Source organism: Pelecanus crispus, chromosome 2, assembly GCF_030463565.1.
Source record: "Pelecanus crispus isolate bPelCri1 chromosome 2, bPelCri1.pri, whole genome shotgun sequence".
Taxonomy (NCBI): domain Eukaryota; kingdom Metazoa; phylum Chordata; class Aves; order Pelecaniformes; family Pelecanidae; genus Pelecanus; species Pelecanus crispus.
Window position 1 is genome coordinate 175,380,949 of NC_134644.1, and position 15,925 is coordinate 175,396,873.

The 15,925-nt window shown below is 54.8% G+C and overlaps 2 protein-coding genes across 6 annotated transcripts in view; one reads left to right on the plus strand and one right to left on the minus strand.

Annotated features, from left to right (window-relative positions):
• HSF1 (heat shock transcription factor 1) overlaps positions 1 to 11,495 on the minus strand; it is a 75,756-nt gene extending 64,261 nt beyond the window's left edge. For 2 of the 5 annotated variants that reach the window (XM_075705592.1, XM_075705590.1), the window contains exon 1: positions 11,370 to 11,495. In XM_075705592.1, the coding sequence (XP_075561707.1) occupies positions 11,370 to 11,495 (126 nt within the window). Of the gene's footprint in view, positions 1 to 382; positions 2,250 to 2,292; positions 2,317 to 11,369 lie in introns of those variants that run through there. The other 3 variants (XM_075705593.1, XM_075705591.1, XM_075705594.1) reach the window with 2 other exon arrangements.
• Positions 11,496 to 11,833: 338 nt separating this feature from the next.
• The window catches only part of BOP1 (BOP1 ribosomal biogenesis factor), an 80,439-nt gene continuing 76,347 nt past the window's right edge, over positions 11,834 to 15,925 (plus strand). Inside the window, exons 1-2 of the mRNA XM_075705097.1 lie at positions 11,834 to 11,980; positions 12,603 to 12,752. Of these exons, the coding sequence (XP_075561212.1) occupies positions 11,834 to 11,980; positions 12,603 to 12,752 (297 nt within the window). The remainder of the gene's footprint in view (positions 11,981 to 12,602; positions 12,753 to 15,925) is intronic.

The window sequence follows — 15,925 nt, forward strand, 5'->3', positions numbered from 1 at the left end:
CTGAGAAGCATTTGCACCTGGCTGGGCTGAAGATGGTCGGGAAGTCGCAAGAACCAAAGTGACACAATTAGAAGTATCCCCCCACATGGTAAGAACTGCCAGGTTTAGCACATTTACAATTTCCTAAGAACTAATCAGGAGCCGAACTGCGTCCAAGTGCACCTGCACCGGGGCTACCGAAGCACTGACGGTGGCCGCAGTGAAAGCCAGCCTTCGTGTGACCTTCCGCACCACTCGTCGGTACGCTGCCTCGGGTGACGGTGCCTGCAGACTGTTACAGCCCCTTGCGAGGCAAGGCCACACAGCGACACCTATCCTTGCTAATACTTAACGTACTTTTGGCTAGAAATACAAAAATCCAGTGTGTAAAGTCGCTACCAACCGTGGCGGCAGAAGCGGGTCGTTCCAATGAAGGAACCGGCGGTCCCGGATCCGAGGGACTTGCGATGGCTGGCACAGCCAGTTAATGCGTTAGCTGGGGTCGATGCACACCATCATATTTAGTTTCAGGATGGGATAAGGCAGGATGAGCAGAACCTCTGCATCAGCGTGCTGTAACCAAAAATTTGTCCTCCCTCCCCATCCCCTTGAGCTCAGCTGTACGCTCTCATCACCTCGCACAGACCACGATGCTCCACAGACTCCTCTCGCTTTCTTCTCCAAGACCTAATTCAGCAAGCAAAACCTTACAGCGGTTTCCTGTGAGGCCAAGCAGCTCACAGAATCAGAAGCACAGAGTATCTCAAGTGGGAAGGGAGCTGTAAGGAGCCGAACCGGTTCCTAGCCCATCCAATAAGCGCTGGAGACAGGACGAGAAGGGGCTGATCATTACACTGGCTCGGCTGTTCCAGAAACCACGCTGTTACAATCACCGAATTTCAGGAACCCAGACTGCATGCGACAAACCCGGCCCTCCACGCTTGCCTCTGCAGGAAACAGTTTACAGACTCTTCATGCCACATTTGGGAAACAAGTCATGTAATTCTAGGAAAGGAATTCTCCTTCCCTGCCACTGTACAGAAAGAGCACGTGCTGGCGTCGATTCTGCACGAGCTACCTTCCATCACTGTGCTACTTCCAGCTTCAGCGCGATGAGAATCTGCTCCAGTCCAAAAATCCAAACAAGTCACCATTTCCAGCATGCGGATTTGCAACTTGACTTCTTGAAGATTGACTTTCCATAAAGCTCACCTACACCACTGTTAGACACCCGTCACCACCCGGGGTCTGACCACGTTCCTCTTGCGTGCGCAGAATGGCGTGGAAGAGACGAGCTTTAGCTTAGAAGAAAAAATCCAAACAAATCAGTAAGGTGCTGCCGCTCTCATATACAAGGGGACTTAACGCAAGCAAACTTCCAGTTTGCCAAGAGTTCAGACATCAGCAGAGCAGGAAGGAGGTTTTCCGGCAGATGGTTAAAAGCACGTTCCACCAGAAAATCCCTCTGTCGCATGCACAGCACCGGCAGAACCAAGGTCAAAGCTGCTGATCAACACTACGCCTTTTTCTAGCAACTACATGAAGGGATCGATCACAGATCAATTGTTTTTGTGGTTCACTGTAACACCGTTTCTTCAGCTTGCCGGCCCCATTCTGCTCAAGCGTGGCAGAGCGTCACCGGCTCCAGCTACACACAATCTTCCCGAGAAGGCAAGAATGAGAAATCCTGCAACGGACGAGCTAGCAGAGCGGGAGGTAATAAATCAGCGTCTTGCTTATCCATGCAGCGCAGGAGGAGGAGAGACCTTGTGGGTGACCAGGTTCAGCCCCAAGCTATCGCAGGGGATTGCAGCAGTCACACGTTTATTCCAACTCCATCTTGAAACTTCTTTTTTGGTGCCGCAAGGCCTTCTAGAGCACAGACCCAGGACCCTCCTTATTTTTCACTTACAATTTTTTTGTTACGGGAAGTTCATACTCACACGATCCCACTCGTTCAGGCTTTATCTCTTTCCAGCCGTTGCTTTGCTGGGCCAAGGACACGTAACTTTCAGACCGTGGCTTCATATTGCTAAACTAAATCAAAGTATCAGCTTAAGGTATTCAGGCACCACAACCTGGAGCTTGCTCCCGATTCAAACGCAGTGCTGCCAAAACCCAGCTGGTTTCTGGGGACCGCGCTGTGAACCAGATCAGGTAACTGAGCTCACGCACGCACACGCATAAAAAAAAGCATAAAAGTGTGGGTTTGGTTTTGAAGCAGGAAAAGTACCCTGCTCAAATTTGTAAGAAAGAAACAACTAGTGGCGGGCATGGCTGACGAATTCCCAGAAGACAGCAAAAATCACTTACTTGCATGACTTTGCATTTCATACGAGTAGGGTCATACCACTCCTAATTGCAGCTTTTCCAGGACTTACTCCAGTCTCCCTGCAAGATAAGGCTCTTATCTCATTGATACTGATGCCTTCCTACTTTTTTCATTTCACTTCACACAGATGCTCCTTTTTTATGCCAACATAATTTAAAAAAACCCTACAGCAGACAGACCTCAAGAACCTTGAGGAGCCCAGCTAGTAACTTCTCCTAAAATGTAACAAAAGTCTTTTCAAACAGCACGATTCCCTTCTTTTTTGCTGCCTCGTCGCTTGCTTTACGGATCTTGTGTTAGTCCTTACCTGCCTATGGGTAATACATTTTCTGCGCAGCAGTTACTGGAGTCAGGCAGATGAGAGCTTTGAGCTGAGCAAAGATACCTGCACTTCTATTTACAAAACATATTAAAGGTAAGAGAAAATGCAGCCTGTGAAAAATACATTGCTAATGGAAAAAAATAAAGACAAAGAAGGAACTTAGGTGTATACAAAGGGATTTAAAATTAGCTATTCACCAGTCCTTATAACTGAAAGTGAAAACACGCTGTGTTGGAAGCAGTATCAGAAGAACAGAAATCCTCTTGGGCTAGACTAGGGAGTCCTAAACCTAGAAAAAGGCAAGGAATAATCACTCCTTTGTGAGTCAGAAGAGAAATTTTCATTGAGTGAGGCTGAGAAAATTCCTCAGCCTCTGTAATCAAGAATAGTGGGCAGGAGGATGTACCAAATGGTACAGTGGGACCTGCAGTACACTATTTATCCGGTAATTGGAATAATTACTAGGGGATGCAACAGAGTTAGATTTTTAAGTTCCACAGCAGATCAACTACTGAAGTAATTTGTGTTAATCACCAGTTATAAGTAACATTTTAGCATTCCGTGCACTCAGCACCAAGTGCCCACGCGCAGAGTGGACAGCGTTGTTCCTCTTCGATGAACGAAATGCAGAAAAACGGGGAAAACCGTTGACATCTACCGGCATGAAGTTTCTTCCAAGCTCTGCATCAAGCTGACCCAAACCCCGATGGCACTGCTTTGATTAGCCACCGCAGCCAACGCCACCGCACAGAACGTAGCACGTTCTAGTTTGCACAATTTACCTGAATGTCTCTCCTGCTCCCAAGAGGTTACAGCTCAACGAGGCACAAGGAACTAAGGCACGACGTGCTGCCAGCTCCCCGTCGTGCACACCTGCACTGACCCTCAGCCAGCGGCAGCTCCCGCTGCTCCACGAGCAGCCTGAACCCTCACACAGCAGAAAACGAAGAAAATCAGGTATTAGCATGTTAAGGCGGTCCATAAAAGGGTCTAACAAGAACCAGAGGCAGTGCAAGCACGGGGCAGGATCCTGCAACCAAAACCGAGCGATCCCGTAGCAGAAGCACGCGGTTAGATCTGCCGGCTGCTGCCGGAGCGTGGCAGGGCAGAGCAGCCGCTTAGGAAGGAAACAAAGTGCACGGAGCAAGACCGTGCAGGATCACTGCTACGCAGCCTTTACCCAAAAAACCTCGCTGTGCTGGAAAACTGCTCCTCAGAGTGGTCCAAGAGCTCCCGTGCCATTCGGGAAGAGGACAAGCAATGCCGCCTGTATTCAAAAAGTTGGCAAAGTTAGTTCAACAGGGAAAAGTTATGGTCGAGGCAGAAACCCGAAAGGCCTAGGTTTCAAAGGACAGCTTCTGAATATTCAGTTTTGCAAAGCATCAGCAGATTACCTCATTACCTTCTCAAAGCCAGTTCCAAGCAGCATTTAGAGCAGGTTTTTGGCTGCCAGCACTCTTCAGCCCTAAGGAGAGGTCTTCCATGAAGTGCTACCTCTTGAAGCTCTTAGTAAGTCCCTTATTTTAACCTCCTACCTAACACTGGACCTTCACCTTGTGATTCTAATGAGCCTTCTAGCTTGACTGAGATAAAAACCCCCCCAACCTTCCAAGGCTCGCATTCTTGAATTTAAATTCAGTCAGAAATCCAACATGATTACAGCCATCATTGCCCCGTAAAAATACGCACTTTATTTTGATCGCCATGCTTACCGGAGTAAGTTTTATTTTGAAGTTGCATTGCAATAAGTAATTCAAACATAAAAGCTCTGAACAATGGTTGAATTTTATTTTATTAAAAGCCCAACGCCTTATTTAACAAACCCTCACCCTATCTACTAGACCAGATCAACTTCCCCTTCCAAAACCATGAAAGTTGCTATTATCTATGCATGTGAGGGATTAAATATAAGATAAAAACCTCACATTTCCCCTGTTCGCTGCTTGGCAGCTATAAACCCTTCCTCTTCCTGAATCCTCGATTTTCAGTTAACTTTCACAGACCATAAATCAGAAGTCTTTAGAAGCTCGCTGGTATTGCAACGTGCAGAGGCACATCCCTCCTTTCCAGCTGTATGTTCAGATTTTCCACACAATACCTCATCAAAGCAGTACCTTGCCTTGAGAGAACACTGGTTTTGAGAACAGCAGGAAGGTAAGCGGTGTCTCCTGCACACCAAGAGTTAAGCCACCAGCAATCCTGTTCTTGAAGGACCCAACTGGTGACAGACAGTTTCAGCAAAGAGTAATTTTCCTAGCGCAGGCAAGGACCTCGGCGCTGACCTCATGAGAGCTGGCCTCAAATTTGGCAAGCTGTGCAGAAAGCGTGTACATGTTTACGGGCAAAACAAGCTGCTGATGAGGTTATTTCATGCACTCTGCTCCCCTCCACTGTCCGAGAGCATTAACAGAGCCATCAGACTGAAACTCGACCGCACGGAAACACCACCTCGCTCATACTTTGCTTAAGATCGGCGTGCGTGGAGGGCTTGCCGTTCCACGTGCGGTTGCTTTCCAAATTTGAGCCACCCTCTCAAACAGTTCAGCCACCCCTCTAGGTCTAGATCAGGGCAAGCCTCAGGGTCGCTTCTATGCTTACATCGGTCTGGACGGTGACAACCACGGCCTTGCTGGAGCACCCCGTGCCTCACCACGTGGACTTTCCGGTACTGGAATCCGGGCTTCTGCTGCAGCAGAAAGGGGTCCATGGGGTTTGTCGGCAGCGGGTGGTTTCGTTTAGACTGCAGGCTGATACAAGGACTGATGCTCAGGCTCCACAAGCCTAAGCTCAGCATATTCTAAATTCAGGCTTAAGACTCGGACAAGAGCGACTGTCTGGGTAGGATACCAAATTTCACGGCTTCCTCCTAACTCTGCCTGTCAGGAACTTCTTTGTGTTCTCCCACACCCTCCCTCCCCACCTCTCTTGTCCCGGTTCCCCAAGCGAAGAGAACCCAGCCGATGGCTGGGAACCTGGCGCTCCCTTCAAGATGAGTGATAGAATAGCGAAGTGTTAGCAGCTGGTTTCCCCACGCCTGTGTCCCCGACTGCGGATGCTCTGAAGGCACGACTTCGCAAGACGCAGGGTCAGCCAAAAAAACAGGTTAACAGCTGCAAGAAAAGGGAGGTCTCGCTCCGTCCCTCATTTACTTTTTGCTATTTGCAGCCCCCAGGACCCCTCTTTCACTTCAGCAGGTGGAGCGGGCTCAGCAGAGGGTCCAACGATCACGAGGCGGACAGGACAATGCGGGCAGAGCGGGAGAGAACAGATCTCTCCTCACCTTGCCCCTGCCGTCCCGCATCTGCAAACCTCTCACGGGGTGACACTGCACACTGCAGCGTGTGCTGATTTATGGACTCACCACCAGCGAGGGGAGGCCCCGGCCCTGCCCGCTCTTGAGCGGGCATCTATTTGCCTCTTCGTTGAGGTGATTTAACTTCGGAGCGGCCAAAACTACCACCAGACCCACCGTATCTAACCGCTGCAAGATGAACGCGGCTGTCTCGCAGCCCTTCACTGTAAGCCACAGTTTCACATGCAGGCATGCCAATCCAGCACCCTGCTGACGCCGGGGAGTGGCCCTGAGCCACTTTGCTGGCCCGAGTGCTCACCCAAGCCCACAGCATGTCGGTCCACGGAAGTAAAAGCAAAACCGTTTTTCTGCCGGTTGAGCTCCCTGGTGTAGCTCCCTCTGGATCCAGATGAGACTCAGGGCTGCCACGAGGGAAGAGGAGAGCAGCAGATCATAGAATCATCAAATCGTTGAGGTTGGAAAAGACCTTGAAGATCACCCAGCCCAACCATCAACCCAACACTACCAAGTCCACCACTAAACCAGTTCAGGGGAGAGGAAGAATTAATTTCATATTTCCTGGCTTGGTGGATGGATTAGTTTTTTAATGAAGGTAAAACTAGGAATCACTAAGGTTGGAAAGGCCCTCTAAGATCATCAGCCCAACCATCGACCCAACACCCCCATGCCCACTAAACCATGTCCCCAAGTGCCACCTCTGCCCATTTTTTGAACCCCTTCAGGGCTGGGGACTCCCCCACCTCTCTGGGCAGCCTGTTCCAATGCTTGGCCACCCTTTCCGTAAAGAAACCAGTTCAGGGGAGAGTCATAATTAATTTCATGTTTCCTGGTTTGGTGACTGGATTAGTTTTTAACAAAAGTAAAAACTGGGAATCATTAAGATTGGAAAGGACCTTTAAGATCATCAGTCCAACCATCAACCCAACACCCCCATGCCCACTAAACCATGGCCCAAAGTGCCACCTCTGCACATTTTTTTAATACCTCCAGGGATGGGGACTCCCCCACCTCTCTGGGCAGCCTGCTCCAACGCTTGACCACTCTTTCCATGAAGAAATTTCTCCCAATATCCAACCTAAACCTCCCCTGACGCAATTTGAGGCCATTTCCTCTTGTCCTATCATTATCTACTTGGGAGAAGAGACCAACCCCCACCTCACTACAACCTCCTTTCCAGTAGTTGTAGAGAGCGATAAGGTCTCCCCTCAGCCTCCTCTTCTCCAGGCTAAACAATCACCAGCAGACAGCGTGAGGTGTCACGCAGATGAGCCAAAGATGTAGCCAAGACCCCGTCACCGGAGCGGACCCAGCTTCCTTCCCCTGCCCTCCTGGCTCTGGCACTGCTCTGAGCTCTTCACAAGCTGACTTCACCAAGACCAGGACAGGCGCTACAGCTCGCACAAGGGAAGCAGGAGGGGAAGGTTCAACATTAACCCAAGAGCTGGCTACCAAGCCAGAAGAGAGGTCTACGCGTGACAGCAGCCAACAGAAGATGCCTAAGCAGTAGCTTCTCTCGGAACAGAGCAAATGTAGTGCTGCTTCCTCAGAGCATCTCCCGGCCTCCAGAGATTCACAAGCCGTCCACCTCCAACTAACTCAATTTAGGCAGGTGGCTGCTACCAGCAGAGGTTGTCCCCCTCTTCCTACCAACCCCAGGTACGCTTTCCCATTACCTCCAGCAGTCACATGGCAGCAGCATGTATTGCTAAAACTCACCAGTTCAACGGAAAAAATATCCGGGGTGGTGGTGGGAGACCCAATCTGTGGAGGACAGAAAGCTGAACCACATCACCGAGGCCCCACGATCGCTAGCAGAGATGCAAAGCCGGTGGCAGGGGCAGGTCTGCACTCTTTGGCAGCAGCTAACTCCTAGTCGAGGCGAGTGCATGCCTTGGAGAGGGAGGTAAATGTAGCAAATAACGTCAAAAATAAACTAGTCTTCAATTAGTTGTACTATTTGTATCCTAAATACACTTCAACTTGGTTGTTTCAATGGAGAAATCTGCTGCAGGGCTAACAAGACCTGCTGTCCCATGTCAAACTGAGGTCCGGAGAAACCAGATGCCATCTCACATGCTTGGGAAAAGTCCAAGCAAAACAATATCCACTTTCCCTAACAAACTTATACCAGCAAACAGCAGTTTTGGTACTTCTGAGGGCAGAAATTACATCCAGACGCTGTGCTTTATAAGAAAACAATCCATCCTTCTTGAACTCCTTTCAAATTCTTCTACAGTTTTGGCCTGCGCACCATCATTGTGGGGAGCGATTACACAATCTGCGAGCGGCGTTACGAGATATCTGCCTTTTAAACTCGCTGCCCAGCAGTTCAGCTGGGTTCCATCTCATCTTTATACGAGAGAAACACTGACTGATTTGAAACGACGAGGAAAAGGCATTTCTATCTGCGTGCCCTTTGGAAAATCCAGCTCAGCAGGCTGCCCCGAGGCCGAGAGCAGAGGCTTTGGTGAGAGCGCAGGAGCAGCGCGAGCAGCGCGAGCAGACCACGGTACTTCCCCACAACGCTTCCTGGCCTCTGCGATCAGCAAATCTGAGAGTCTCCGAACGGAAAGCGGCAACGTTACCCTCGAGAAAACAGTGCGCGATTTATGGACGAGGCAGAGCAGAAACCCGGCTGCCACAGCGTCTGATGTTGAGGACGCGATAAACGCCTAAAAGCCATCCTGCCTTGCAGCCTTGCCGTGACTACGCCCGGGGGCAGGTTTGAATCATTAACGTTAGCGGGAGGGATGAGAGAACTTTCCAAGATGAGAAAGTTAGAAAAAACCAAGCGTGTCAAGGAATCACAAATACAATTTGAAGACTTTACCTTCAAAAGAAGTCAAATTAGAAGTTTTATATTTAAAAAAGCGTATTCTGCTTCATCTCCCCCTTATGTTTATTTTCCTGCTTTCTACTGAGATGATTTCTCCTCGAACACACATAAAAGATCCCTTTCCTCACTGCAAGCACTTAGAGATCCATATTCCTGAATCCCTACAGCTTATTTCTTCCACCTATTATTAAAGGAAATCGAAAGAAAGGAATTAAACACAGTAAGCTGAGAATAATCAACTACTGATTACCTGAGTAACCTTGAGGATAATCAACCACTTTGTTTCTGTATCACAGTCTGTATTAACAAAAAAAAAAAAAAAAAAAGAAGCGAGAGCACTACTTAGGGGAAGGCCCAATCTTTCCACAGGTTTTCACAGATTCCATCGACTGACGGAACATTTACTTTCAACACCAGGAATAACAAGGAGCTCAGATGCCCGACGCGGTCACTCCACACAAGCAGAACCCTGCTTGTGAAGTGAAGATCATCAGGATCTAAGACTTGACAATAAATTTTAAGAACTGTATCCATCCAGACCACGCTTCCTTAGCTCTTGTCAAGACCTAGAAGAGGTAGGTTCCACCTACCAACAGTCTAAAAGAGTTAAAACAAAAATATCTATTCATCAGACTGGTAAAGCTGCTTTGGAATAAAGTTTCGATCCAGGCTGAGCCTCAGCGCTCTGACTGTCGAAACTATCGCACCGCTCTCCACGCCCACTGCTACCCCACAGCAAACAGGCAGGAAATAAAGGTAGTTTATCCCTCGGTGAAGAAAGCAGGAGACTGCACGTTTAGCACAGGCCAAGAACACGCACCTGGGCAGCTACTGCAAAGCCACCTCGCCCAGCACACTGCTTCATTAGAGGCAAAACCAGCGCACAAATCTCTCTTTCCCACCTTTTCACTCTCACCTACCAGCAGCAGCTCGCTTGCCCCCCAGGTGGGCAAGGACAGCTTTGGGCAGCCACGTTACAAGCCAAAAAGGTCCCAATGAGCCACAACCCCAAAGAAGAGCAGGCAGCAAACTGCCAAAGGGACGGAAGCGAGCGGTCAGGAACTCCTCTGGCCAGCCGCAACACCACCACCTCTTTCCTTCTCCACTCAGGACGCTTGCAAAAATCTTTTGGGCAAGGAGAAATGTAAAGATGTAGGCAACTTGCTTTACCTGTCAACATAAGCCAAGTATATATACCTATTTGCAGAAGCATGCTGACTTGCATATCGACGTTAATTCCACGGATATTACTCCGCGCTCCCAGTGGCACAGCTTAACTTAAACACCATCCAGGCAGCGAATCTGGCTGCACTCAGAGGCCCAAAGTTTTCACAGCATCCCCAAGCCACCTCTCGCAGCTGCCCTGGCCTCTGCACTGCAGTTCCCAAACACATGGGGAGCGGGGTAATGCCATTCACCCCCTGCCCCTAAACGCAATTTCTCATGGCGTTTCAGCAACACACAAAGGAATACAAACTCGTGAAACACAAGGCGTTAAATCTTTGCTCTAGCAATGGGACAAGGCGATTGTTCAGAGGCGATGACTTGCAAAGTTCAGAGCAATGCAATATCTGCAGCAAGCAGACAGCGCAGGTCTTTCATCTCATTACTGCCACGTTGAGTCAGATAAGCAAACAGTTCGAGTTGGTGGAGAGCAGCTACGATCAAGGCTTACCAAAAAAAAAACATTCCCAGAGCGTTTATGCTTTTATTTTGGTCCTTATCTCTCACATTGCCTTATCTTGAACAGCAGTTCCACTCATCTTAGCTCCTCATGCCTGTCTGAAGTCAAACCTCTGTCCAACTCTTACCAATATTACAGCATTTCTCTTCCCTCAATAGCTTTGGGAGCAAACACCTGATCTGCGGTCGAAGCCAGGTGACAGGGCAATACAGGAGACAGAGTAACCGAATATTCACAAGAACTTATTTCTACCTTAACTGTTTGGTCTGCCAGGTTAAGAGCCAAACAGCAAACTTCTTCCCTTTGATTTCAGATAAACAGCGCAGCTGTAACTGCCTGCGAAAAACAGCTTGCGGCATTTGGCTCCGGATCCTACCATCTTTTAGACCAAACTGCAGCTTCCCCAAGCGGCTCAAAAAGATGGAAAAGGGGGGTTTGCCTGACTGCTGAAACCACAAATCAGGCCGGTGCCGTAGAAATACACCAGGAAAACAGCACAGACTGTACCGCAGCGGCGACGGTGATATGGCTAAACGCTGTACAGCATCCCCTAGCATGGAAACAGTTAGAGGAGCTGGACGCTGGTTTGGGTTTTTCTTTTTTTTTTTTCCCCCTCGAGTACATCGGCTAGCTCATTTCCCCCTGAGGTATTGCAGCGCCGGGGTAATGAGGTGCACGGGCGGGATAATGAGCGGGGAAAGAGGCAGCACCTCTAATTAGGAGCGGGCAAGAGCGACTACGAGGCCTGGAGAGTCACAGGAACCCGCTCCGATGTTGTGACACACCGGTTAAAGAGCGAGGCCCAGGCCCGCGGCTGGGAAAGTCGCTCCGGAGCCCGGGGGAGGCCGCGGACACGCCTGGGCCCCGGGGCCTCGGCCTCGTCGTCCCCTCACCGGGACTCACCGGGCTCCAGCAGATGAGCGAGTCCGTGTCGGGATCCTCCACCAGGGTCCACAGCTTGGTGAGAAAAGCGGGCACGTTACTCCCGCCGGGGCCGGCGCCCACCGCCGCCGCGCCAGACCCTTCCATGGCGGCAGCGGTGGCCGCTGCGCCCTCAGGGCCCGCTTGCAGGCCCCGGGGCAGGCCGCAGCGCCTCGGCGCTCCCCCCCCAGGAAACCGCCGCCAGGCGGGGGGGTTTGTGGCGGGCCGAGGCCGGCGGGCGGCGAAGGGCTTAGTGCCGCCGGCGGCCGCCGCCGCCGGGCCGGGCCGCTGCCTGCGCACCGCAAGCCCCGGGGCCCAGCATGGCCGCCGCCATCTTGGGACGCCTCCGAGACAAGCCCCCCGCGCGGCGCCGCTGCGCGCATGCGCGGGACCGCCCCCTCCTCCGCGCGCCGGGGACACGCCCCCTTCCCCGCCGCCGTCGGCGCATGCGTCTCCGCAACGAGCCCGCCCCCTCGGCGGGGATCCCGCTGTACGCATGCGCTGATCTGCAACAGCCCGCCTGTGCGCATGCGCATGGCGCCGCCACCGCCGTGCGCCTCTATGCGCATGCGCGCCCCCCTCACACCCGCCCGGTACCTCTATGCGCATGCGCATCCCCGCCACCACCCCGTGCGTCTTTATGCGCATGCGCAGACCACTCACTCCCGCCCGGTGCGTCCCTATGCGCATGCGCATCCCCGCTGCCACCGCCGTGCGTCTTTACGCGCATGCGCAGCCCGCCGAGTCACCTCTCCCCTTTGACCCCTCCCCAATTATTCCCCCCTCCGGGAGCGCGGCCGCCCCTCCCCCCCGCCCCTTCCCCTCCCGCGGGGGGCGGCGAGTGGGCGCTGCTGTGGGGGAGGGGCCGGGGCCGGCGGAAAAGCGGCGGCAGCGATCGGGGGTGGGGAGGTGGGCGGTGCCGTGACCTCTGACCCGCGCGCGCACACACGTGGTGCGCGGGGGCTGCTGCTGCACGCGGAGCGGCAGGACGGCAGCCATGGCGCAGGTCGGGGGGCGCGCGCGCGCGTTGCCATGGTTACGGGCGCTGAGGAGGGGGGCGGCGGGCCGGGGCCTGGGCCTGGGCCTGGGCCTGGGCCTGCTCCCGGTGCCGGGCCCGGTGCCGGTGGGGCCCTGGCAGCGCGGGGGCCCGGTGCCGGTGCGGGCCCTCGGTGAGCGGCCCTGACGCTTCCCCCCCCACACTCCGTTCCCTTCCAGCCGTGCCCCGCCGAGGAGAGCGAGGAGCTGACGGACAGCGAGGAGAGCGTCTACTCGGGGCTGGAGGACTCGGGCAGCGACAGCACCGAGGAGGAGGAGGAGGAGGGCCCGGAGGAAGGCCCCGGCGGCAGCTCGCCCCCCCGGACATACGTAAGGGCGGAGCGGCCGCGCACCCCGCTCCGGCTCCGAGCGCGGGGGAGGGGGCCGGGAAGCGCCGTTTGAGCGGGCGGGGGGCGAGGCCCGGTGCCCCCCCGGGTGCCCACAGCCGCGGGCGGCTCCGCGGTCCCGCCCCGGCCCAGCCCGGCCCGGCCCGCCGGTCCTCCCGGAGCCTGGGAGTGATCGGTACGCGGGGGCGAATCCGTGCCAGCCCCCAGCCGCTGCCGGGGTGGGAGCAGGAGGAATGGGTGCCCCGGTGTGGGTGCTGCCATGTCCCTGTGCTGCCGGCGTGGGTGCCCGCGGTGTGGGTGCCCCCATGCCCTCGGTGTGGGTGCCACCATCCCCCCGTGCCGCCGGTGTGGGTGCCCCCGGTGTGGGTGCCCCGGTACCCCTGGTGTGGGTGCTGCCATGTCCCTGTGCTGCCGGCGTGGGTGCCCCCGGTGTGGGTGCTCTCTTGCCCCCGGCGTAGGTGTCCCTGGTGTGGGTGCCACCGGCGTGGGTGCCCCTGTGCCCCTGTGCTGTCCACATGGGTGTCCCCATGCCCCCGGCGTGGGTGCTCCCAGCATGGGTGCTCCCGTGCCCATGGTGTGGGTGCCCCTGTGCCCCCGGACCCCGGCGTGGGTGCCCTGGTGCCCTCAGTGTGGGTGCCACCGGCGTGGGTGCCCCTGTGCCCCCGTGCTGTCCACATGGGTGTCCCCATACCCCCGTGCCCCTGGTGTGGGTGCCGCCGTGCCCCTATGCCACGGGTGTGGGTGTCCCCATGCTGCTGGTGTGGGTGCCCCTGTGCCCCCAGTGTGGGTGCCACTGGTGTGGGTGTCCCCTTGCCCCCATGCTGCTGCTGTGTGTGCCCTGGTGCCACTGGTGTGCATGCCCGCAGCGTGGGTGCCACTGGCATGGGTGCCCCGGTGCCCCTGGTGTGGGTGTCCCCATGCTGCCAGTATGGGTGCTGCTGGTGTGGGTGCCCCCGTGCCCCCACTGTGGGTGCCCCGGTGCCCCCGTGCCCCCACTGTGGGTGCCCCAGTGCCCCGGTGCTGCTGGCCTGGGTGCCTCACAGCCCCCAGTGTGGGTGCCCAGGTGCCCCTGTGCCTCTGTGGCACCAGTGTGGGTGCCCCTTGCTGTGGAGAAAAAGCAAAATCAGAGCTCTGTGTGTAAACCGAAGGGAAAGAGGAATCTCGTGTAGACCTGCAAAATATCTGGCTAAATTTTTTATTTTTTTAGCTGTTTTTCTTTAGTCGCGTGAGCAGGGGCTTGGGGTGCTGCTGGACTGGCGCCGGGAATCACGGTGAGGTGAGCGGCCCCAGAGGTGCTGGGGAAGATTCGCCCAGGCTGAGCTCCCGTGCTCCCGGCTCCTGGGACTCGGGGATGCCTGACCACGCGGGATCAGCAAGGAGGGTCCCGTGCATACAGGGAGTTAGGCGACGCCTCTGCTTTTGCGATGAGACGCGGCGCAGAGAGCTGGAGCGCTGCTTGTTTGTTAACAGGAAAGCAACTTCTGTGCCAATTTGCGTTTCTAGAGCGGGTATTAGTAGCGACGCTTCTCTCGTAGACAGTAGGTTTAAAAAAACAAATATAAAGGCATAGTCTCGCTTCTGTTTCAGAAGGTGCAGGCACAAAAACTGATGGAAAAAATTCACGCTCGCGTTTCTCTTGAGACACTGACGTGCGGATCCCTGGTACTTCAGGCGCAGCAGCCGCCTTCGCCCTGGGTCACGCCCCAGGCTTGTTACCAAAAAGTGCCTCGTTATTGTCCTGGCTATGCTAGGTCTGTGTATTTAGTAATTGGTTTGGATGATGGGTAGAAGCTTTACCGGTGTCTGGAGTAGAAATGTAGTAGAAAGTTCCTCCAGTGACCTGCTCAGGAATTCCGCAGGAGTGCCTCGGGCCGCAGTGTTGCTGTTCAGCAGCCGTCCGGCTTGGGTTGCCTCCGTCGACAGCTGCTTGTTCCCACCCTGACGCCGCCTTCGCCGTCGTGCTTCCACAGCTGCTTACAAACCCACGGCGTGGGCCAGGCCCGGCGGCTGATCCAGCCCAGAAATCGCTCTGCGGAAGCGAGGCCTTTTTTCCTTCTGCTTTGCTTTTCAGAACAATCGGTCCCCGAAACCACGCAGGCGTTTTGGCTGGTACTGGGGGTTGTTTTCCTTGGCGTCGGCTCTCGGCTCTGCTTTGCCACGCGGCCGCGTAAGCAGTAGGACGCTTGCTTAAGCCAGGACTGACTGCCAGTGCGTTGTGCGTCTGTCTGTCTGTCTGAGAGCTGGTTCGGCGCCCACCCCACCCGATTCTTCAGGCTTTTATTCAGTATCCAAGTGTGTGCAATACTAGAAGTCCGTAAGAAAGTATCTGTGGATACTGGGATCCATCGCTGTCTCATTGCAACCCAGGTCAAGCTGGACCCGGTGCTCTGCACTGGAATGTCCCGTGCTTTCTGCAGGTAGCACAGCCTAAAAAAAGAGCACTGGAAGTGTATTGGGTTTGCGTGGCGAGGGTTTGGGAGCTGGGGGGCTACAGGGGTGGCTTCTGTGAGAAGCTGCTGGAAGCTTCCCCCACGGCCGACAGAGCCAACGCCAGCCGGCTCCGGGACGGACCCGCCGCTGGCCGAGGCCGAGCCCATCAGCGACGGTGGCAGCACCTCTGGGGTAACGTATTTAAGAAGGGGAGAGAACGCTGCGCAACAGCAGCTGGAGAGAGGAGTGGGAATGTGTGAGAGGAAGGACTGCAGCCCCCCAGGGCAGGGCAGGGCAGGAGGGGCTCCAGGCGCGGAGCAGAGATTCCCCCCGCAGCCCCCGGTGCAGCCCATGGCGAGGCAGCTGTGCCCTGCACCCATGGGGGCCCATGGGGAGCAGGGATCCCCCTGCACCCAGGGAGAGCCCGCGCCGGAGCAGGGGGATGTGCCCGGAGGAGGCTGTGATCCCATGGGAAGCCCACGCTGGAGCAGGCTCCTGGCAGGGGCTGTGGCCCCGTGGGGAGAGGAGCCCAGGCTGGAGCAGGTTTGCTGGCAGGAATTGGGAATTGGGACCCCGCGGGGGACCCACGCTGGAGCAGTTCGTGAAGAGCTGCATCCCATGGGAAGGACCCATGCCGGAGCAGTTCGTGAAGAGCTGCATCCCGTGGGAAGGAGCCACACTGGAGCAGTTCGTGAAGAGCTGCATCCCGTGGGAAGGATCCACGCT